The sequence below is a fragment of the Lagopus leucura genome, unplaced genomic scaffold (assembly GCF_019238085.1).
Source record: "Lagopus leucura isolate 7727_CA_CO unplaced genomic scaffold, USGS_WTPT01 Super-Scaffold_100012, whole genome shotgun sequence".
Taxonomy (NCBI): Eukaryota; Metazoa; Chordata; class Aves; order Galliformes; family Phasianidae; genus Lagopus; species Lagopus leucura.
The window spans coordinates 7,952,286-7,977,565 of NW_024962267.1; the positions used below are offsets into that span (position 1 = coordinate 7,952,286).

Genomic DNA, 25,280 nt, shown 5'->3' on the forward strand with positions numbered 1-25,280 from the left:
GTGTGGTACTGAGCCACCTGCCAGGTTAAATCACAACAGTGTCACTTGGTGTTATAGACTCCCTTTGCATATTACCACATACTGTTTGATTTTTGTGGATTGTCTGCTTTTAATGGAAAAACCTAATTCCACAAAGCAGAAACAATGGACTGGACCCTGGATAACATGAGAAGGAATGCCATCTTTTCAGACGATGCATTCTCACATCTGCCTTTTTAAAGAGAGGAGGAAGAAAGAAGTAGACTTATTTAGACACCAACTCCTTCAACTTCCACTTTCTCATATGCAGATTTCATCACAGCTATAGGAGTATGAAAGACTACTGCAAGCCATGTAACCTGGTGGTGCCAGATGTCACAGCATTGTGCCATGCAGAGAACATAACAAAAGGATTCATAGCCATCAAAACTTTTTACTTAAGGTCTTGGTTAAAAGTAAACCTCCACCTTTTAACTTCTCTTTTGCTGTCTAGCTGCAAGTGTAGGGATTTTAATGCCACATCTCTGGGGCTTGGGGGACAAGAGGGACACTCCACCTTCAACCTGATAGAGGAGAAGGTTCTGCTTTGGGTTCAGTTACCATTCCTCAAGTCTGATTTATGAGACATCACCAACATCTCCTGACCCTCCTGGCTCAATCCATTCACTGCACTTACTCAGACTTCAGAAAAACCTCTTTTCCCTCTATTCTTAATGCTAAGTTTGCTCAGAAACTGCTTTTGACTGAAGCATTTTAGCACTGCAATTAAAAAAAATAAAATAAAAATCACTGTCTCTGGTTTTAGCTGGGTCTCCATTAGACCTCTGAATTTATTTTGTTCAACAGATTAAAACAGTCTATTAGAGTAGATTTCATGTGCCAAACTGTCAGTTGATTTCCACGACTGTCACACACATCCTCCCACCACCCTAGCGGCTGCTAAATCACATTAACATGCTATCAGATTTTTGCATTGCAGCAGCTGTTACTCTCTTATTAGGGAGTCTACAGAGATGATCCTTCAGACAAAATGGAGCTAAACCTTGTGGTTATTGTGGCTGGAAGGATGCAGGATTAAAAGTGCCTGAGGGAAGCCTGCAAGTATGATCCAGAGGTCTTTCAGAAGAGGCATCTGTTATTTAAAGTTGCAGCTCAGGGGAAAAAAATGCAAAATAATAATAATAAAGCTAACAAACTGACCCGCACTGCAAAGATGTGAGCTGTTCTCTGTTCCTTCAAAACGAAGCACTGGGAACAACAAATAACAGTGCTGGTTGTATTATGCTGCAGTGGAACATCTGTATGCCCATCCAACTGGCATCTGGACCCTTGGTCTGTATACTGCATTCTCTTCTTCTATTATATGATCTGGGTGAGTGCCCTAAGCTGCCTCTCTTTTTGCTCAACAGTAAAGTCAAGATAATTTGTTATGCTCCTAGTAGAACTGCATAACAGTTAAATGTTTCCAAACAAGTTCTCTCTTACTGGCTTCTCATAGGTCGATAACTCTCAGACTCAAAGTTGACTTAGCAAGCACCTCTGATGAAACAGCCTCTCACACTCATCTTTACTGTTAATTTGCTGCAACTATCACACTTTCAAATAGCAGCAGTTAACACCATTATGTGTTGAAAAAAAAAAAAGAAAAAAAAAATCAGGGGATGCAATGGTCTCTTTATCATTGTGCTGTGTTGAACAAAGACAGATTATCTGGTGATTAGGGGTTTGGAATATTAATTAAACATCAAGGCTTTCAAATTAGAATCCCAGATGTTTGATCATTATGGTAATTCCCTGTTAACAAAATTCCCTGAAAAGCCTGAGACACATTCCTCTAATTCTCCAGTGGTGAAAGGTTGAGGACCCTTAGGCTATAGAGCACTGAGCTCCTCTGCATCAGTTATACAAAACAAGGTTGTTTTTGTTTTTTCTTATTTTAGGCAAAATGGAGCCATCTCATTTTGAAAACCTTCTGTTAAGGAAGCTCACAAGCAGCTGCCTAGGTAGATAAATGGTTTCTTTGCTAACACAGGCCCTCTCAAAACAAAGCACTTTACTCCTTGCACCAAGCTGCTTGCTCCGAGTAAACAGTCTCACCAGGATCTTTTCAGGGAGGGGCAGCAGGAGCAGCTGGACCTGCTGGGTCTCTTTCAAACACCACATCAGTGCATCCCGGTCTTCTACTTTAGGCACTGGAGTCAGATTATTGACCTCAGGCCTCAGCATCCACAGTACTGCCTCCAGGCCAGAGCTGCACCTACAGCCTTATCCTGCTAAGGTGAGAAGCTGAAGGAAATGCAATTCCTGCTCAGGAAATCATAAGGATTGTTGCTAGCTTTCATTTGTTTTTATGCATCTGTACCACCATACACTGTAGAGACAACTCTTCTCCTGAGCCTGTAAGCTGACCTAGTGGTTTGGTAGCAGCACCTAGTAACTGCAAACCTACAGATAAGAACGCAGATTGTTCTTATAAAAGAGTGAGTCCTATTAGTCACAGGCCACTCAAAGTGTTTGGATGTATATGTTAGCCAGCCAGCCTGCCTACCAGGCACGCTGTCCTCAGGAACATCATCCCCTCAGCAACCTCAGCACATTGTATTTTGTAATAAGTTATCTATTTAGGAATAACTGTAGTGACAACAACATTCCTTTCGCCTGGCAGTGATGTACTGGTATTCATTCTGACAGTAGGAGCTCCTACTGACATAAGAGTAAAATACAGATTCATACATACGCCCAGAGTAGCCTAAGAACTTCTCAGCAAGCAACAAAGTCAGAGAAACCGGCAGAAGATCCAGAATAGGACAAATATAATAGGACAAATCCATAATAGGACAAATATGTCCAAAATAGGACAAATAGCCTCAAGTTCAAGATCTCACATAATTCACTTAGAAACAGTTAAACTTAAGTGCAAGCTGACAGAAATTTCAAGTAGAAATTGTTCAAAATAATTTCACTGATTACTACATGTTAATTCTGCATACTCTGATTAAGAAGCCTTAATAGAGTACAGCTTCAGAGCAGGTATACTGTCAATCCTAACCAAGTGGGGAAGGTTCCTTCCCCAATTACGTTACAAAGAACACATATGCTACGTCAGGTACTGCTCCACAGAGGGTTACATTCTCTTACTGAAAAATTCTTTTATTCTTTTCCAGCAACCCTTTGTGCCCATACATGCCCCACGGAGTAGAAGTAATATTAGTTTGCAAAAACATAAATGGAAAGTAGCTTCCACAAACCTCCAAAATCCTCCCATAGCCTTTATTTTTAAAAAGCATAGTGCCTATGTACTGTAACGCAATGAAAAGCACAGCAATGACAGCAAAGCAGCAAGGTCCCAGGCTGCAGCAAGAGAGGATTTGCTCAAACGCAACAGTCGTGGGCACAGAAATAAGGGAAAGAAGCTGCTTACCTTCAGAAGTCCTCAGGTATGCAAGGCTCTCCAGTGAGATACCCTTGCCTCCACCACCAACCCTTAAATGAGGTCTGGGAAGGGGCGGATCCTGGCTACACCCCTTCTAGCCACACAGGGTCACTGCATACACCTGAGCTCTCCTGGGCTGGCCCTGCCCTCCCCCCAGGTGCTCAATCACTGGTTCAGACCCTGGTGTAGCATTTCTGCTACAGTACTAACAAAATAGAAGTCTGTACTCAAAAATATTTTTGCTATTCTAGGGATATCTAATCTAGAACCTAAGCAAGAACCCTGAAGATCTTCATGCTTTTCTAGCCTCTACAAGTTATTTCATTAACTATCAGTTTTTTTAATGAACACTCTACTGTAATTCCATAATTCTGGTCAGGAAATACCTAAACATATTTCCTCAGTTGATGGAGGAAAAGAAGAGGATCTTGAATGTTAACAGGTCTGTTTCTCATAGAGACAACATGTCTGACTTCTTGGATTTGGATCTTGCTGGGCCTCATAACAATACTGACTGTATTGAGAAACAATCGCTTACTCCAGAGAATTCTTAGACCTCTTGCTGTGAGAAGCTCTGTCTTTTCAATGGCTGTCAATGGTCCAGGCTTACATGACTGAATCTATCAGTAATTTATAGAGAACTACAAAGTAATGGAAATGAAGGAGGAATTATCTTTTTAATAGCACTGTACACCTCTGTAACAATGCACAGAATGCTGATGTAGAAAATAAAAATGGCTGGTTAGTAGTAGATACAAAAGAAGCTTGTTCTTAGTTTTCTCTTAACAAGAATATTCATTTGCAATCTAGCACTACATGAGGTCTTAGCATTGCCTTCAAGAGAAAAAGAAGCTGCTGTGGATGAAAGTATGAACGGTATGAAAGACAAGGCTGAGTACTGGTTTACCATTCCCTGCAGTCGCTGTGAGATCACATATAGTGAGACAAGTCCCAGCACTGAAACACTGTACTGAAATGTGCCAGGTGCTTACTTGGAAACAATACAGACTGTGAAGATAATATGTTCCCAAATGGCATTCAATGAACATGGATCAAGGTGTTCACCCAATAATTATCACAAATCATTGTACTTAGATGACTGCAACCCCTGCAATTTTCAGGTATGGCTCATAAATAAAGACCTATGATATAGGTTTGGCTTTACTATCAGCTGGAAATTAAGAGTCATTTTCAGCCTTGTTTGGGTATAATACACTCTGTGATTGACCAAATCTTTCCATTCACTGGGTCATTTAAATAATTGCCTACATCATAATCCCAAGAAGCCTGCAATACTGAATTTTGTTCTGTACAGTGTGGAACAAACAGCATTTCTAATGGAAAGTATATCTTCACATTTTTTAAGAAACATGGTAGTACATAATACTTTGAACTACTGATTTTGGCATTTAAGGTGGATGTCATTATCAGTTATGATTAAACATGCAAAAATGCACATTTCTAAGCCTTCTAAGGATTAGCTGAGCAACACAGGGCCTTATTGTACAGGCTGTATGGTTTCCCTCATCCCCTGACTACTTGCATCTCCTTACACCTTATATATAGGGTCATCTAAACAGATAAGAAATAAAATACATGAACACAACTGTTTTACAGGCTGAGGGAAATTAAAAAAAAATATTAGGAGAGCTCTTAGAAAGTAATCTATGAAAACTTCTTACTATATCATACCTTCTACTGCTAATTCCTTCCATCTTTCTTTGTTTGCTTGAATTATCTGCATCAAGTTGTCCCTAAAGCTTCTTAGGTCTACAGTTGCTAGGGAATTTTCTGTGTGAGCTGCTCCATCACTTGCTGTACTTCTAAAATTGTGTCGTCTTTGCGCATCAACATTGCTTACTGCTCCCAAACTATTCTGGCTGCAGAAAGAAAAAAAATCCTAAATTATATACAAAATAGAGCATATTCAAAAATACATAAACAGTTAATTTAAACCAAATTATTTAGGACTTGCATGTAATTACTATGTAGAGATGAGTGTCTTCACCAAAGAATGTCTAAGATACGGGATATTTCCACAACTCATGAAGTTGTAACCTGAGAATTATTCTTGCCAACCTTTTTCCAGGAAATCTTTGTAGAGAAAAAAATCAAAGTGACAGCTGAAAATACATTACTTGAATGTTGGATCCTGAAAGACAGTTTATGCAGTTATTTTGGAGTAGCTTCTTAGTTATGTTTTTAAACAGTGAATGGTATCTGGGGACTTACAGGAAAGATACATGATTGTTAATTGTTGTGGCATTTTAAAAAAAGCAAGACATGATAGGGTATGGCACATAAATGCATTTAATTCCAGCTGAAAATTCTCTTCATGTTACATGACTTTGTAGTCAAAGCAGGATGGAGTGGCAATAAAATGCAACCCTTCGAAACAATATGAAAGTGAAATACTAAGAACAATTACTATATTAACATTAATATTAATGTTAATATATTAACATTAATAAGAAAAAATTAGCTTTAGTCACTACTCAAATGCTACTGAATCTATTCTACAAGAAACATAAGATACAGGCCAAATAGATTCTTTAAATGTGAATATGCAGATACATGTCCAGGTGTAGTAACTCTCTTTTCTATTTTCATTTCCTTTTTTTTCTTCTTCTTCTTTTTTTAATGATTAAAAAAAACCTTATTTCTGCTTTTTCATGGGTAATCACACTGACCCATGACTGTTTTGTAGACACCTTTCTTCATGATGCAAAAATGAAAAGCTTGATAGAAAAAACCAACCAAACAAAAAAAACCAACAAGCATCTCATTTATAGTGTATTTAAATTTCACAAATGGAATATAAGCAGGGTCAATTCTGGCTCAAGTGTATATACAAAGTAATACTAGAATGGGAAAGTGAAGAAGGAAATTGACCTACAGCATCTTTATCAGGCAGTGTACTGGTAGGAAAAGTGGTACTGGCTCTAAATTAAAAGAAAGAGGGTTTAAGTTAGATATGAGGAAGAAATTCTTTACTTGGAAGGAGGTGGGGCACTGAAACAAGTTGTCCAAAGAAGCCTCCATCCTTGGAGACATACAAGGCCAGGTTAGATGGGGCTTTGAGCAACCTGGTCTACTGCAAAGTATTTCTGCCCATGGCATGAAGGTTGGAGCTGGATGGTCCTTAAGGTCCCTTCCAAGTCAAACCATTCTACGATTCTATGAATATATAACAAAAAAATCTCAGAAAAGGACTGAAGCTGTTTGCAGCACCTCCACTTCCAATTGTCTGTCAGAAATCAAAGAACTGTCAAAATTTTACTGAAAAAGTCTTGAGGATAAGAGAACAAAGATAACAAAGATAATAAAGAAAAAATGCTGTTTTTAGGTATGTGGTAGAAAAAGAACTTATATTTTATGTATGCTTTCTGTTCTTTTCTGTGGCTTTGCCTTTTTACATGCAAGTTCATCCACAATCAATGGAAGAATAACATACTGCAAATACAAGATAGTACCACATGATGGCAACACTGTATAGCTGTTCCTATTTCTTGTCCAACTGATGAAAGTACTACAATAATTCCGAGAAGGACATTATGTTAATTTTGCCAGTCCAAAAAAGAAGCAGTGTATTCATACCCGGGTGTCCCAAATGCAGGACTTTCAGATTTTGATGCTTCCTCTATAAGAGGCATAACAATTTTCTCCATTGAGTCCGTAAGAAGAGAAAATGTTGGTTCTACTATGAAATCAATGAAACCTGAAGGGGAATAAAAAAGAAAAAGTCAGATTTTACATTTTCACAGCTCTCATTGCTAAAAATAAATACTTGATATCAAACTGATGTTACTGTTTTAGTACTGTTTCAATATATTAGATATCATTCATTTAATCAAGGAAAAAATGCAAAACTAAACAGAAAAACAGCAACAAAAAAACAGCTAGTGAACCTGTGTGGATATATCTCGACAATAATTATAGCTTTTCATTTCTTTATCTTGTAAATTTTATGTACTGCAGAACACACCTACCATTTTGAAATGAATATTAATTATCAAAAAGAAGGGAAGTAAAGGATAGAACTCATACCAGCTCCTTTACCATACAGAGCTTCTTGCCAAGGAGTTAATACTTCAAAATGCTGTTTATTATTCTGTGGAGGTAAAGTGTTATCTCACAGTATGTAGGAGTGTTCTGTCAAATCAGTGAAGAGAACAAGTAATATCCCTAGGAGACAGCATTCATCCCACAGTTCTGAGATGTCAGCTCTGAACAATGTCTTTTACGTTTTAAAGTGCTTGTCAAGATATGGAATGACATAGTGAGAGAATGAAGCATTATTCTCTGCTGAGCACTTAAGAGGAAAAAAAAAAGTGAAAAAAAAAGCTAAAATGTGAACTAGCAATGGATTTCCAGGAGTCTTCATAAAGCACAAAGGTGAGCAGTGGTGCTTCAGCCTAGGATCCAGCTTCCTTTCTGCAGTAGGTATAATGCTTCAAATCCCACTCAAACAGAATAAAGGATGCTCTGAGTGACAAGATCAGACAGGATGACATGCTTCAATTCAAGGATAAGATACCTTAAACTGTAGATTCTCTGCAGGAGCCTCTGCACTCGCTCACACAAGTACAGCTGTTAATACATATGGCTTCATATAATATGCATCTAGGGTATGCCCTTCTAACTAGCCCCACTGATTTTTACCAATTTTTATTTCATTATTATTGCTGAAGGAAATGGAAGTAGAGATAGCTAAGACATGTATTTATGAAAATGGGAAAGAAGTTTGGCTATTGCTGACCAAAATGCAATTAGAATTGATGAAAATAGAATACAGTGGTCCTTGTCAGCCCAGGGAGGCTTGGCTATGCCATGCCAGGTCTCTCAGATGCAGTCCAGGTACCTGAGGTATGAATGAGCCTTAGTTGAGATGTATCTACAAAATGGTACCAGATTGTAGCGTAGACAGACTTTCAGGTTTCTGAACAAGAGCCAACCTGCTTGAGGCCATGGTCTACTTAACTGTAAAATGCAAACAGTATTAGATAGGCTCATGTCCAGTACTTTGGTAAGCACCTCTGCTGCCTAAAACCTCCCTGGCATCACGCATGGTCTCAATAACTTCATATTCTTTTGAGATGAGTGCATTGCTGCTTTAAGGGCAGTTCAGTGAACAAATAGCTACAAAGAAACACTTTCACTATGATGGGATTTTTAACATTTAAAGTTAAATGTTAAAGATTTTTAACATTTAAAATTCATAATTTCGGTGTAGGAAAGGTCCGCATGATACTGCAAGCTCATACACGGGGAAGAAAAAGGAAAACAGAACGTGCCATTACCGATTTGGGATTGAGCTACCAAAGTAGACTTGCGGTCACAGAGTGGGGAAAACTGAAGACCTAAAGCAGCCTCCTTGTCTCCCTGCAAACAACAATGTTTAATATTACAAGCACATACTTAATAGATGAAACGAGAGAAAACAAATCTAAATACTATTAGCATTTATTCAACAGGTTATTTTCTTCACTTATACTCCTAAACAAAAATAAGCCATGGGCAAAACCAAAAATTCACTATTTACTTTTAAAATTTCAGGAAAAGTAAAAGTCAAAATTATGGCTTACGTCTGACTGTTTTTATATAAAGGAGCTTACTGCATCTGCCAATGAGATTTAACACGTGTCAAGAAGCAAAAATATATATTTTATACAAAGCACTTCAACAGTCACCATTTAGTTCTGCTGATCCCAGATGTGATGGGATTGGAGACACTTAGACATGTATGCAGTTGTATTGAAAACACTAAGCGCTTCTTTCTATTGCAGTGGTTTATCCAATGTGCGACATTTTTGTTAATGGATTTATAAAGGTAAAGGGCACGATCTGACTTTAACTTATTCTCACTAGCAGGTATGGCTGTGCTGCTGAAGAAAGAAAAAAGAAGCACAGGCTCAACTTCGTTAGCAGCATGACTTGTAGAAATCTACTTCTGAAAATTTTTAACATCTAACAGCTAAAAAGGCTTCTTTTGTCATAACAGACTTGACAGACAGGGTAGTACTATCTCCACTTTACAGCATAGTAGGCCAACCAATTTGCAAAGCTCAGAAGGGCAATCCAGTGATGCAAAAAGAATGAAGAGAGAGATCTCCCAGAGGGGGATATAATTTGTGTTGCTGGATAAACCTGGCTGAGAAAAAAGTTGGTCTTTCAAGTAAAATGGTTCTACATGTTACATTAGTCATGCAGACTGCTGTTTCATGATCAACCAGCAGGAAAAGTTGAGAACTATGAAATCACTTCAGACGCAAAAACAGACTGTGTTTCATGTGAGATTTTTATCTCTATAGCCTCTATGTTTTACAACCAACTGTTCATATTAATTTGACTTCAGAACACAGAAGAATGCAGGTTCGCATGAGCAGTGCCAGTGGTATTTCCATGTAAATGCAGGAGGCAGATTGTGTTTCAACATAGAGTAGTTTTAACAATTTCAGTCATTGCTGAATATAGAATTTCTAAAGCAATACTAATTTTGCAATCTTCTCTTAACTAGATATTGAACAAGAAAAAATTCCACACTTGTGAGGAATACATTTGCTTTTTTTAGGTTTTCAGGTTGTTCTTTATCCAAATTATGAACTGCTTCAAAATTAAACCAATAACTAATAATTAAATATAATATAATAAATACTAAGTCTAGCATAAATTGTAATAATGGACACAGCATTGATACCTAAAATTGATAACTAGAATCTCAAGAGATTTAGAATCAAGATACGGAGTGAAATGAAATCTTTTCTCAGGTGAACTTTCACGCTTTTGGATTTATGCAGGCTGAGGGCACAAAGCTATCAGAGCTGTAACGCTTCCTTGAGTGACTTGATCTACATATTCCTTAAGTATTTGGAATGAGTGGGCAAGTAATCAAGTAACTTGTAACAAGTAACAAAGTAACTCAGATTTTCCTAGGCATTACAATACACTTGCCATAGTTGTTTTTAAAATCAAAAAGTTTGGTTTTTTCTCTGAAGTTAACACTGGAACATTTTAATTATTAGCTGCAGTTAACAAAGTATTTTTTCTAGGAGAATGTTTGCTTTTTGCTAGTGCTCACTACTTCGAAAGCTGCCTATTAAAACATTGTTTTCTTGGTGGTAGTTTCAAGCTCTGCTGCATTTTCCTGCAAAGCACTGGAAGTAGTTGAATTATTATTTTTAAATAAAAGAAGAGGAGGACTATATGTGTCATCTGGCTGACACAGATCTGGAAACCCCATAAATTTCCAGTGCATGTACTCAGATCAGCAGTGCAGAGGAGGCACAACCAAAATAAAGCATCTAGGAAGCAGAAGGCCTCCTGTGTCTGTGTCTGCACTGCAGTTCTGTATCTAGTTACTTCATCACACTTCGTAAGCGTTGGAACTACTCTATGCATGCTGTTGTTCTTAGTCATACCTATAAAGGAAGTCGATTCCTTACCTATTCCTCTACAGCCTACGAGCTGCACAGCTTTTCACATTTTACACTGTGCAGCAGCAAAAAAAAACATGTGGTGACTTGCTTCTAATACTAGATGGCTAGTCATATCTTCAGGCAGTTTATTTGTGATCCTGTTACTTCTTCTAATGAAAGGATCGGGGAACAGCTAAAACATGAGCTGATCCTAAGCACTCAAAGACCAGTGAGATACTGTTTATTGCTCATGCTACATCCACTTGACTGGATACATTGCCTCATTGTCCCATGGGCTCTCTCTAGTCCATCTCTCTGCATCTGAACTGTTTTTACAGTTTGTCGTTTCTGACCTTTTCAAGTAATATATATCTGTGGTAGTCTGCTCCTCCTTTTTCCTCTCAACTTCAAAATCCTCATTATTTTCATTTACAGAAATGGACACAAACTCATTATGCTACTCAGTATTTCCATATAATGTAGTCCACTCATTACGTAGATTAATGAATCAGCTCTCCACTTGGTCTCCCCAGTGCAAACCCCAGAGTCAAGGATGCCCTGATGCTCCCTGGTGAGAATTTGTATAAAGAAACACTGAACTCAGCAAGAACCTTCTAGGGCAGATCAGCTAAATCTCACAGCTTAATTTACTGACTTGTTTATTATCTGGTCTCCTTCTCCAGTGTGACCTATCTGATTGGAAAATGTCAATATATAGCATAATAATGACAATTTAGGTGAGTGAGAATTACATTGTTTCATTATCTCACAAGTACTCCTTTCAGAGATAATATTTTCCCTTTGAAGAAAAGCTTTTTTCACTTGCTGAGGAGAAGTCAGAAAATGTCAGCAGTGACATCAACACCTACTGGGCTTTCTCTTTGAATTCGGTATCTCACAGAAATGAAAAAACCTTCTCAAGACTGCACCTTCATTTTTGTTTAGGATATATGGCCACAGGGTTTACAGGATGATTCTCTCTGTTTTGGTATTAGGTTGTAATAAAAGCAAAGCCTTCATAACAATGTGGAACATGCATGGCAAGCATTGGCAAGAAATAGGAGGATTTTCTGAAATATGAAGTGGAGATGGCATTTAGCATTCTTCACTGAACACGAATTCTTCCTAATTTCAAGTCCCTCCTTCTATCCTATCAGTGCTCCATTTTAACTCAAAGCATACATAATTCTCTGTCTACAGAATGAAAACAGCTTGACAAGTTATATTATTATCAAAAGAAAAAAGTGCTACAACACTTAGAATCAGCTGAAATAGATATGAAGCTACAACAATTTCATCTTATTCACTCACATAAAAGTTGAGTTAATGTCAGTGGTATGTATTAAGAGTAAGAAATATATACTGCTGACTGTGTTCATCAATCACAGCCAACAATATCCTTGCTGGTAGACTTAGGAAAATACTGAATTGTGTAACATTTGCTTCTTGAAGTAGTATATTAAAAGATTTTTTAAATGGCACCTGTCGAAAAAATTCTTCCATCAGGGCCATGGTCCACCGGTAGTGCAGTTCCCAGGATTTTGCTGGATGGCTTATGTCTGCTGCATGTAGAATCAAAGACATGGCTTTGGCTTTGTCTACCCTGTCAATTCAAGGACATGCTCCAATTATCTCACAACAAAAACAACTATTTGAGTCTTTTCTTGTACATGAGCTCATTTAAAGACTAGAGATAATGAACAGAATGAAAATTACCTACCCCTCTGCCTGCTGTAGAGTATGCCGCATCGTTTTAATTTGTTGGAAATGACCCGACATATCTGTTGACAAGACCATCTCAATGACCAAGCTACGCAACTCCCTGAGAATAATTAAAAGCAAAATGTCTGGTTACAAACCATTTATTCTACGCATGGAATATTTCTTTAAGCAGTACTTGTTAACTTAAGACTTTCTTAGCAACACTGTGGTTTTTACTACTTTTTAAAAATCATTTAAATAAATAGTTAATAACTTGACCATTGAATCATAAAGAGATTCTGTGGAAGCAATGTACTTCAAAAAATGCTCTTTGTAATTTTTTATTTCACATTCTATTATTTCAGAGTCACACTATTTTTTAATTCTTCTTTTCTACTGTTTAAACTAAAACTGTCGCCCACTTACAGCCTTTCCTTATTTTTCAGCAGTGAAATATTTTACAGTCAGTCTCTGGGCTCACCACCACACAGGGGAATATATTGTTATCTTTTATTGTTGCCCTCATATCAGTGCATAGCAGGAACAACATGAAATACAGGAAGAAGATGGTGAAAACATTTAAAAGAGCAAGAAGTATTACATACAAAATGCTATTAACATTATGTTAACATACAAACATTATGTCAAACTATTCTTCAATACAAAAATGCCTTCATGTCTATTACAAGAGTTAAAGCAAGTTCAGAATGTATAGTTTATCTGTATGTAGGTGTTTTGCACTGAGATATGGGCTTGGCCATACTAAATGGATATGAAAATAGTAAAATGTGAATTATGTGAGACAGTGTACAAATTCCTACTGTTAATCTTACTTGTCAAGCAGCAATAATTGTGCCTTGAAGAAACCTCAGCATCTACAATACTGCCACAGCATACTGATTCAAAGAATTCTGTTTCCTTGATGTAGAGGGTTGTATGCAGGAGTCTACTTTATTCTCATGCTTTTAAAATGACCTACTGGGTATTATATGTAAGAGTGCCACTTACGTATGTAAATGGAGGAGAATTCACCACATTAAATCTTTGTTGATGCAGCATAACTCTTCATGAGCACAACGCTAATCTTAAAGGTCTCTAAGTATCGATTACAACAGTAAAATTCTACTTAAGTAACACCCATTGATTGTTAGTAGTGTATTCAATCTTTGAGTTGAGTAACAGTGCAGGTTTTTCAAAGGAACACATTTTAAAGAGATAGCTTGTTGGGTTTTTTTAGGGCTGAGTAGTTTTTATAATTAATTATCAAAACTGCTTCTGAATTAAATTAATTGCATATTTAAGTTAATACTCCTCATTGATTTTTGTGTATTTCTTCTTGACTTGCTTTGATGATAACTGGGTAAAGATTCAACCCTCTCACTTCTCAAATAATATGCAGCCATAACAACCTGAGTTTAGAAAATGTCTTACCTTATCTGATCTCATAATGAGAGACTAATTTATTTGTATCCCAACTGTTTCTCCTCCACACTGCTTTGAAACTGCACCTTTCAAACACAGCCAAACCCAGAAATAAAAAAAAAAAGAAGAAAAAAAGCCTAGCTGCATGAAAAGCGAGAGCTCAGCACTGTTAAGTGCTGTTTCTTTGTAAAACTTAATTGATGATAACTTCTATTCCTATGAAGATTTTCCTAGGAACTTTCCCTGTCTGAACTTTCTTCTAGTGGTAATTAGAAATAAGCCAGCCCCACCATGCAAGGCATGCAATCAACATGCTGCTTCTGGTAGATTCGCTCTGTCATGGCAGATGACAAACTCACATTCATGCTTCTGACACCTGAAGAAGGATCAGATAGTTTAGCACTGCCCTTCTCACACACTTCACAATATTTCAGGTCACTAAAACACTACATAATAGCAAAGGAGAGGCTCTCTGCCTACAGTCTGCAATTGCTTCCTGCCTGCACTCCCATTCTTATCAACAGAGAGACAGAAAATACAGAACTGGCAGGGAAACATTAAATACAGTTTTACTAGAGCCAAGAGAGCTCAGTCTACTAACACTGCACAAAAGATTACTCTTGGACACAGACTGTTCCCAGACTATCTCCATGGAGACTCTCAACTTCCATATCGAAGGAGAGAAAACACTGCACACTCCCTTAAGCATCAGGCAGCTGAAGGCATCATGACAAACACTGTTAGTGCTGCTAATACTACCACAGCAAAATGACACATAGGAACTGCCATCTTTATGTCTGCTATCAGAAGTATAGCAATTTCATTTATAGCACATAGCAAATTTTTGGAGCTCACAATTGGAAAAATACTGGTTTTGTATATACATATTTCTTAAGCAATTGGTCGTGTCCTTTGTTGTCATCCTTTCTTAGCTCTCCCATAGCCATATGACCTATGGATGTTTATAAACAAGTAGTAGATGAAATATGACGTGAAAAAACAACATGAATAATGCTGTGATAGACAAGAGACAAAGAGCGATACATTCGTTTCTTCAGAAAGTGGTCAACCAATAAACTGAATCCCATGTCACCAGGATTTGTTTGTGACAGTGACATTTAGTCAGTTGGACACAGTTGGATCATTGAACTAAAACCTTAGGAACAGGCTAGGAAGTAGGAAACTGAAGACCTAAGGCAATCTTGCAAGTTACAGCAATTCTGCTTTCCTCAAACAGAATAATGCCAGAGGAAGTTGTGAAAAAGAAGCTGTGCATTATGCATTGCACATAACGTACATTTTTTGTCCATCTTTTTATATAATCAGACAATATATCAATATATGCTTTATAACTGGAATGGTTTGAAACCTTAATATCGCCTGTTCACTTGTAATTGGTGACTTGTAATTGGCAGCATTTCCCTGCTCAGACCCAAGTCCTGTGCTTTAAGCTCAAATGAAGATGACTGTTTATTAGTTCATTTATCTTCTTGAAGTTAAGTTGTAGAAAATCAAGTGTAATACTATAAAGTCATTCCCAGTCATTTTGCTTCATCTTGCTGAAATAGAGAATTACAGTGTAAATAAGCAGAGGTGTTAATATAAAATAAAAAATAAAATCACTGTAAGTAAAAAAAAAACAGATCTGATGGTAATCAAGAAATTCATCAGTGTGAGGAAGTACATTAAAAAGTTGAGCAAATTATCATTTATATTTACTACCAACAACAGACTTTAAGAGTCTATCTAAGCAACAAACCGTGGAACTCTGTGTCCTACTGTAATTGCTTGAGCTTGTTAGGCAGGTTTCATACAGACTAGACTAAGCAGTCTTTACAGAGAAGAGAGTACTTCCAAAAAGTGAAAATAATCTATCATATTCCCTCCTTTATTCTGTTGCAGCATATCAGAGCGTTATATTACAAACATCACACACCTGGAAACCATAGGCTTCTCTTTCCACTGGGCAATACTTTCTATCATCCTATCACTCTTTTCTTCCTGATATAGCAAAAGGGAATGACTGGAATGAAGAGTACCAGCTGACATCCAACTACATATTGCTGCAGGTATTCCCAGGCTACACTCATTTGAGGAGGTCTCTAGTGACTATGAATCCAGGACTTTGGTCCAGTTTTGAACTGAAATTCAACTGCATCAGAAAGTCTAACTGCTTTCTACATGCTCTCTGGCAGGACAGTGTATGAAATGACACCAGCTGGGGGCACATATTCAAAGCAACTAGCTTAAAGAAGTGAAATTCATTACCTCTTCTACAAGTTATGATTTTAAAAGATGAAAAATCCCAGCTCCTGCTGGCTGCCTACTGGCACAATCACATCTCCACTCTCAACAGCTCTTAATAAGCATCACAGAGGCCCAAAAGAGTTCCCAGCAGAGAAAGACCCCTGCTCATGTTAGAATTATAGAATGTCTTTGGTTAGACAGGACCTTAAAGATCATATAGATTTAACCCTCCTGCTGTGGGCAGGGTTGCCAACTGCTAGATCGAGCACCAGATCGGGCTGCCCAGGGCCCCATCCATCCTGGCCTTGAATACCTCTAGGAACGGGGCATCAACAACCTCCCTGGGCAGACTGTTCCAGCACCTCACCACTCTCTCTGTGAAAAACTTCCCCCAACATCTAATCTAAATCTCCCTTCCGTCAGTTTTAAACCACTCTCTCTTGCCCTGTCACTACCTACCCCTGCAAAAAGCTGATTTCCCTTCTATTTATAATTTCCCTTTAAATACTGAAAGGCTGCAATGAGGTCTCCCTGAAGCCTTCTCTTCTCCAGACTGAACAAGCCCAGCTCCCTCAGCCTGTCTTTGTAGGAGAGGTGCTCCAGCCTTCTGATTATCCATTGTGCTGGTAATGAAGAACTGGGTTTATACGGGAATCATTGTTGAAGTTTATCAATTCCAGAGATCTTTCTCCAGAAGTAAATTTACAATGCAAACTTTATGATAACTAAATCAAATGAGTATCACCTGAGAATAAATCCTTTATGAGAATGAAAAATTTTGTTTCTCCTCTCATTATTTTACTAAATTAAAAAAGTAAATAAATAAACACTTTAATATTAAGCATAGTGGAGCATCTATTGAGAAATAATGAATTGAAAACCAAAAGGATCAGCAGACTTGCGTTCAATAAAATATTTATTTCGGAATGTTCTACTCATGTAAATGAGTAAAATCATGTAAATCTACCATGTAAACCAATCCTCTGCCTGTAAACATATCCCAAACCAAAATTTGTTCTGAAATTCCTGTATTTCTTTATAATTCTGCATTTTTGTGAAAACATAAATAAACAAATTACAGCTCTATAATTTACGGTGGCATCCTTTACAGTGGAAGACCTTCCTGGAAGCAAAACATCCCTATCTGGATTCAAAGTCCACCTACTTATTTTTAGGATATCTGAATGACAATAGCTACACATACAGAATCATACATAAGACTCAAATTTAAAGACTTGATGTGCGGATCTAGTAGAGATCTATGGTACACAAAGATAACGTGCTGCCTTAATAACTGAGAAAATCATAGATCTAACACTTGCTGATTTCATTCCTGATATTTGTGCATGGCAGTTACGTTCCTGATTCTTTCAACCACTCAAATTTTCTTCAGAAAGTACATTAAAATGAAGAAGAAGAAAAAAACATGTGCTTCTGAACCCTTACCTTATTATTTTTGGACTCTGCAGATAACTCATGTTTTAATGCTTAACAAGATGTGATTATGCAGTGCAGAAATCTGCACACAAAAATCTCAGAGGCAGTAGTGGTCACGCTGGCAGTAGAGCATGACTCTGCACCGTGGTTTTAAAATCCATCACTAGACAAAGGTAATCTATCTCAACAGGGGCAGTTCTGTGGTTTTCCTGAAAACTATCTCATCAGAGACACTGTCCACACAGTCCAACAACATGCCTCATAAAAGCACAACCTCACTTGGAAAATTATTTGGCAACTTCCAAACAGTACTTCTTTACACGACAGCAGCTTTCCCAAAGCTCTAAATATCCATTACTCCCGCCACAGCCAAAAGTTTCTTCCTGTAACTTGAACTCTTAAAATAGACTCTATAGAGAAAGCCTGGAGTTTTTCAGTATTTTTAAATACTAGAATTATGTTTGAGTATCTAAACACTACTTACCTCCAGTCATCTTTGGTTAAATTTGTCAGGATGTTCATCTCTTCCTCTTGCATTAGTCTATAAGCAGCACTTACATGATGGTTTTCAAGAACAGACCGATCATTGTACAATATTGCAACATCTGACCTAGTGTTAAAAAAAAAGGCACAATTTTCAATAACATCCCAATGATAGTGCTGGAGAAGGAAGAACATTGAGAACTACTGACTATATATATTTACATCTCTCCAACTATGTTTATTTTTTCTATCAAATAAATATCAAATCAAATTATGATAAAGCTTCCATACTATCTGCATAAAAATATCATCATTACCACTGTATATATTGCCCACGTGAAAGTAATCTTTTTAAATATATAACATTTTGTTTTTACTCTAAAGCTGCACCAATAATCTGTGAAGCAAACCTAGAGCTTCTTGACAGTATTGGATCACAGAGCAATAGAGATGCTCTTTGAGGCCACTTAGAAATACTCCTTGGCAACACAACCATTTAAAATGCAACTCATTCACAAGAGAGGAGATCTACAAATAGAATGGGTATTAAAAAATTACCACCTCTATTCTGAGAGAGACGTGCTTTGGCTCATGTCACTCGCAATCCAAAAGATCTGTAAACTTTAAAATGTTTTAAAACTTCAATTTCATAAGTTATAAACGGATCCCTTGTTCTCGCGGAAAAGCAGCCTCACTTTGAGCCTTGTAAGAAGGAAATGGAAGAAATGCAAAGCTGAATCTTGATTGCACTGAAATTCTTTCTAAAGCTTGACCCTTAAAGTTACCATACTCAACTGCATCCTTTCCTTCCTAATAAGAGCCTAACTTAAAATACCAAAATTACATATGGATTTTTCAGAAATTTGGATGCAATACAGATTTATCATACTTCAGAGTTCATTAATTCTTGGGGAACTTGTTTTCCCAAAACCCAACTTGACTTGTTAGGCAACCTTAGGTTTCCCCTCTCTGCTCCACTTCTCTTCTGTTGTTCCGGAATATCTCAGTTCAGTGAGCTGATCAATATGTACTGCAGGGGAGGTGGAATGACTTATCAGTGCAGCTTACTATGATCTTAATATGGTAAATTCAATTCCTTGTTCTGATGAACAATATGAAACGTTCAGTTTAACCACTCACATGTATGGTATGGCACTGGGGAAACTGAAAAAATAGGATTGGAAAGTTTACTTAAAAGGAACAAACAATATCCTACCTAAACAATGAGTAAGTTTATGTTCATAATCTTTCTAAAATCATGGGAAAATTAATGATTTACCAATCACACAAGGTTATGAAGAACACTTTGGCCCACATGGCTAATCATGCACAGTTTTAATCAGAAATGAAATTGGATATGATTATGCCAGCCTTTTCCTCAGTATCTTGCAGGCAAAAGAAACTGGAATAACACCCTGAGATGTCACATCAGGGCCAATTCAGTAAGAGCAAAGAATGAGCTTAGTTGGTCTCTACCGCAAAACAAATACCTGTTTGTATGTCCAAGTAAGAGTCAAACAGTGTAATTCTTTTTTTTTTACTTTTGCAATACTCCAGAGCAAAATATTAATGACAAAAATAGAAAAGTAGTGTAAACTTGGAACTACAAACTAGAGTTTATTTTTAGAAGGGCTGTGCAGAGGAGGAAAAGAATTATGCCTTTATTGCAGCTACAGATCTTGAATTTCTTCATTGTTTAAGGGCGCAACCCAGGGCATGAGTACGTCCTAGATTTAATTATACTTAACCCTTGGGCACTTTATCTGTACCTTATCTGTCAGAGTTTCTCATTCAGTAAGCTGAATATATTTTAAGGCATACATTAATGTTCTGGACCAGAGGCTATGACATACTATGCCTGAATCAGAATGCAGTGAGCCTAACTTTCAAAATGGATTACTTCATCATAGCTACTGCAGATGTTATCATGACATGTTATCATGACATGACATGGATCCTTGGTAGGGATTGCTAAAGCTGTGCTTGAAGGTTTTTCCCTGCTTACTCAATTCATAAAATCTGGAATGGTCTGGCTACTTTCTGGCAGCACCAGTAAGAGGTATGAAACAGCTTGGAATAATCAACAGCAAACTCCAGACTTGATGTTTCAAGGACAACTTTGCTTACCTTGTCTGAATATGAAAATTGTTTGTGGTCCCCGTATGTTCATAATCATGGATGGCAGCTGCAAAAATCATTGCTAAAATTTCCAGTTCTGTGAGCCAGTGCTAGTAAATGAAAAACAGATCTTAGTTATGTTTTCTATAGCTGCCTAATTCAGATTAACTGCATTACTGAAGTGTTCTGCATGACCTTCAGCTAAAGTAAACTTCATCATTTTTTGATTCCAGCTGACTATACAGCCACCATGCCTAAGTATTATACAATAAAATTACTCCTTCTGCTTATTTGAATGTCTCCAAGACTGAGTTAAAGCCTTTATGGACACTAGCAAAGTAAATACTGTCAGCCATAATATATAAGCAGTTTTTAAGAAAATTAAGTGGTGTACTTTACTGTTATTTGGGGTGGGAGGTGTCTAATATGCTAACCAGTATTTGACACTTGCTAAATTGTAGTAAATTCTTCTAAAGCTTTTTACAAAGCTAAGGCTGTAATTTCTTTTTTTTTCAGTGAAAAAATATGCAGTTTACAATACCTTTTTAGGTACAACTATAATACTGAATTTAGGTCATGGGAGATTTTTCTTTTCTAAATTATACTTTGTGCTGCCATATTGCTTTCAGAAATGTACAAATATGGTGCATAAAATTAGCATACAGTTACACAGAACAAAAGAAAACACAGTCTGTATAAAACAACACAAGCACAAGAATTTTCTGCACTTTTATACCTCTTGCTAATTCAAGATTGCTCTGTTGGTATAATCAGCTTTGTTATTTTCTCATTCAAGTTCTACTTTCTTTAATGGTAAATACTTAAAGCTTCAGGAGAAAATTTACTCCCCCCAAAAATAGGGGCAGAAGCATCAAGTGATAGTTAAGCCCACAGACATAGGACCGATTAAGTCAAATGACAGTCAGGTATTTCCATACATATTTCAGATTTTTTCCTGTGTAGAAGTAAGCTTCTGTGCTAAAAGATCTATGAACGATTTTCACCCAAATATATACATACATGCACTAGGGCTGCTCCAAAAGCAATGCCTCCTATTTTGTTATTTTGGCCTATGGCGTCAGAGGTAGATGTTGGCAGTATGGCTGTAGAGGATGAACCTTCCCACCAACATTCCATTACATTCTGTTGCCATGAGACAGACGGCAGCAGAGGAGCAGTCTGACAAAATGGTGTCTGAAGTGTGTACGAAGCAAAGGTGTGTCGCTGAATTCCTCCATGTGGAAAAAATGGCACCTATTGACCAATTCATCAATACTAGCTGAAAGTTTACAGAGACCAAACAGTGGATGTGAGCACAGTGAGGTGGTGGGTGGTGCACATCAGCAGTGGCAACAGTGATGTGAAAGACAAGCTACATTCCAGACAGGCATACACAGCTGTCACACCATGAAATGAAGAGCACTGCTGTCAGCTCATCAGCAGATTGACCGGTGGTGGTGACTATATTGAAAAAAAGTGTTTTGTAGCTGAGAGTTTGCTCCATCAAATAGCGCTATTTTGCTCTTTGTATCTGTTATAGTCTCCGTGGAAATGAATAGGAGGCATTACTTTTGGAGCGAATGCCATGCCCTACATGAGATGCACGCAGCGCCAGAAGTGGTATCAATTTTTCAATAAAGAAAGGAAACAGTCAAAATTCATAAGCTGTGTGAGAACAATAAAATAGGTCATTCAGAGACCAGCTAAGGCAGCCAAGGAACAACAAGTACTAGCTGTATAGATTTTAAAAGGTCACAACGGAGGAATGAGAATGTACTGTAAGCAGTTCTAAAAATGGAAACATTGACCTTCATAGTATTGTCTGTCGTTAGAAACTAGGCCATGACTCGTCCTGACTTTCACGATGTTTTCAACATACCAAATAGAACAGAAATCCAGAAATTATGAGCAACTAAAGCCAAATACAAACTTTTTCTTTCAGATGCTTTTTTAAGCCTCAACTTTTTTAGCAACCAAAATAGTTGCTAGATAATTCATTTACAAGTCGAGAGAGCTTCTTACAAACAATATCTGTAGACTATACAGAATTTTCATACTGTGCTCATGAAAGTAAGTATTCTGGACACTGCAGCAATATCGTCAAAATTCAGATTAGTGTCAAAATCAGAGAAATTGAGAACTATTTAGCTAAGGGATTTCTAAGGAAGAGGAGGAAGCTTTCTCTCTAAAAGCCAAGTTAATTTATTTCGATAGGAGTGTGCAATGCAGGTTCCGGTATCCAGAGGTCTGGCAGACAGCAAGGAGCTGGAACCTACTTCCCTGCTAGCTGATATTGTGCCATGAGAGTGTAACTACTGTTGGAAAAAAAAAACAAACAAAAAACAAAAAAATCTTGAGAGAGCTCTCTACTGAGAGATGCTTTGCAGTACTATAAATTGCTTATAAATCGATGCACCTTAACTTTTCATGAACTCTGGTTCTAACTATTTCTTTAAACAAGGCTGGATTAAAAAATGAGTAAAGCTGTGAGTCTCACAATACACTGGTTGATAGCAAAGACATTTTTTCTTTTCATTTGAGCAATACAGGTACGTGGGAGGAGAAAAGAGATGGTGGGAAGATGATCGATGACTCAAAAGTTCTTCACAAGATGTATTTCCTGAGACTTGGATTCTTAAATTTGTAGAGATGAAGATCTCATAAATGCTAGCTTGAGCTATATATTTCAGTTGTATCATCTGGGGTTTAATCTCTTGGAGAAGTTAATAGATTGTCTGCCATCTGTGATATCTAACTTCCTAGCACATCTGAAGTGATCTGAAGTGGCTGAAACTCATTTCTTAAGATAGACAGGCAACGTCTTCCATAAAATATGATGATCATTCTATTTCTTTAAACAAGACACTGAAAATATATCATTCTTCACCATAATCTTTCTAAAAGCTTTCAAACCAAAAGCTATGAACAGTCAAACTTTTGCCAAATGCTGAAATCTGACTGTATTCCAAGTGCCAAACAGATATACGTATGACCTCCACAATAGGAATTACAAAAAAGATTTTCAAACCTCAGCTTCTTCTAACATTTGCTTCACTGCGTCTTTCAGAAGTGAATAAGCAAGACAGCCATTCTTTGCTGTCAGAATCAGCTCCTTAAGGTACAGTAAAAGCACAAGAATTTCAAACCAAATGTCAGTCTGCAAAACTCCGAGGAATCTGATATACAATTGTATCAAATCGCTTCCTGTCCAAGGAATTGATAGACGATACAGCAGAATTACAATTAGTATTACAAAGGACACACTCCGAAAACAATTAGATCAAGAAGCCAACTTCTTGGTTCAGGAGGGCTAAAATTAATCAGGCAACAGCAAAGAATGAAAGAAAAAAAAAGTTAAGCAGAACATTTGTGCATATAGTGATGAATTCTCAGACTGCAAATGACATTTGGACAGAAATACACTGCAAGCTGCGGAATCACTAGGCCTCCTTTCAAACACTGATTTCTATAAATGTTTCTTCTGCCTGGCAAACTGCATCTGTTTGAAGGCACTCTTGACTAAGTGGTGTCCTAGTTAGGTAACTTTCCAAGAACTTTCCAGTATCATAATTCAGCAATTCAAAAGCGAATATTTAAAAAGTGGCCTAATTTTACAGGAATATTTTGCACAGATATTGCAAGATTAATGAGCTTCTACAGCAAAGTGACAGCACTGAAGTTTATGCTTCTCTGAAAATAGTTGTCCAAATCACATTGAAGTGCAGTTACAATGTTAAATTGCCTACATTGTACCACTTGAGTTGCTGAGGCCTTTCTCAATCTCATGTGTATCTGGTGGAACAGCAGATACTCAAATACAAAGCAGATTCTTTGATTCGGTGTTCAGAGCCTTCTGAAGTGCGTTGCAAACTTGTTTAATCAATGGCTAATCATTCCAAATTAACTAGTATAACTCACAAAGTTCAAAGTTTGTTCTGGCACCATGAAGGAAATCTGGAATGCTATTGTCTTTTTTGAAGGGAGAAAGAGCACAGCTGCAGTAAGCCAAAAGAATGTTTATAATTTTAATGTTTGTAATCTGTAATACAACAAAGGGATTTTTCTCCCTGTTGAACTTCTTATCCTGCACCAGAGACATGCTTCACATGACTTAATGCTTGCTCTGAGCCACGATGCATTCAAGCTTTTTCTTTTATTAAAATGTTTCTTTAATAAGTGAACATCTAATACAACAGCTTTGGGTTGGAGTTAAGAGAGTTGCCTAACCCATTTTTCAGGCTTCTATGGAAGTCCTTTCTCAAGAAAATATCTCAGTGTCAAAGGGAATACTGGCTGGTGAAGATTCCAAACATCACTCCACAAGCAGTATTTGCCTTAAAATGTGGCTTGAAAATCTCCATGTTTAGAAGTAAAAAGCTTCCTTCAAACTACAGAATTAATTACTGCAATGCCTAGAGACTTGTTCTCTCCTGAAGCCAAAGCTTTCAGGTAGAAAAGGCTTAGCATAGGTAAATAACTGTCATTTATTGTCTATATGTTGAAGTACAAACATTTACAGTCGGCCTAAAAATTTTCCTTTCCCAAAGTCTCATGGATTCATTTCAAGGCTCTACAAACAGAAATCAGACACTATCACTTTCCACACGTCTGGCATTTTGTAAATTTAAAAAAAAAAAAAAAAAAAAAAGGTGCATTCATACTGAAGACAAATCATCAAAAGCCCATTGACAGAAATGTCCATTTACTTCCAGTCAGTACTCACTTCTGTCTCGCAACCTGATAGTGAGGAGACTCTCACAGCTGCTATTAAATCAAACATGAGTAAACAAGAGTAAAACTGTTTGCACAGGCTCACTTTAGATCCCAAAGTTAACACAAAAGAATATTGGGATATTGCAAAAGCGCAAGGCAAATGCAATTTCCTGCCTATTGAAGGCATATGTGGCACACAATGGCAGTCCTAAAGATGGTTATATACCAAAAGAAAAAGCAGCTCAGAGTGTTCCAGTAAACCTGAACTGAATCAGTATTTCTTTCAATGGCCAAGATCTCAGCAGATACTGAAGTTTCCTTGTCTGATCACG

The 25,280-nt window shown here is 37.3% G+C and overlaps 1 protein-coding gene across 10 annotated transcripts in view; it reads right to left on the reverse strand.

Annotated features, from left to right (window-relative positions):
* PDE1A (phosphodiesterase 1A) overlaps positions 1-25,280 on the reverse strand; it is a 200,853-nt gene that overhangs the window by 13,612 nt on the left and 161,961 nt on the right. For all 10 annotated transcript variants that reach the window (XR_006179598.1, XM_042874543.1, XM_042874544.1 and 7 more), the window contains 7 exons: positions 20,245-20,345; positions 18,119-18,244; positions 12,548-12,649; positions 12,310-12,430; positions 8,713-8,794; positions 7,010-7,130; positions 5,105-5,292 (listed from right to left, as the gene is read on the reverse strand). Coding sequence is in view for 9 of the 10 variants with exons in the window: in XM_042874543.1 (XP_042730477.1) it covers positions 5,105-5,292; positions 7,010-7,130; positions 8,713-8,794; positions 12,310-12,430; positions 12,548-12,649; positions 18,119-18,244; positions 20,245-20,345 (841 nt within the window). In the remaining variant the exon portion in view is untranslated. The remainder of the gene's footprint in view (positions 1-5,104; positions 5,293-7,009; positions 7,131-8,712; positions 8,795-12,309; positions 12,431-12,547; positions 12,650-18,118; positions 18,245-20,244; positions 20,346-25,280) is intronic.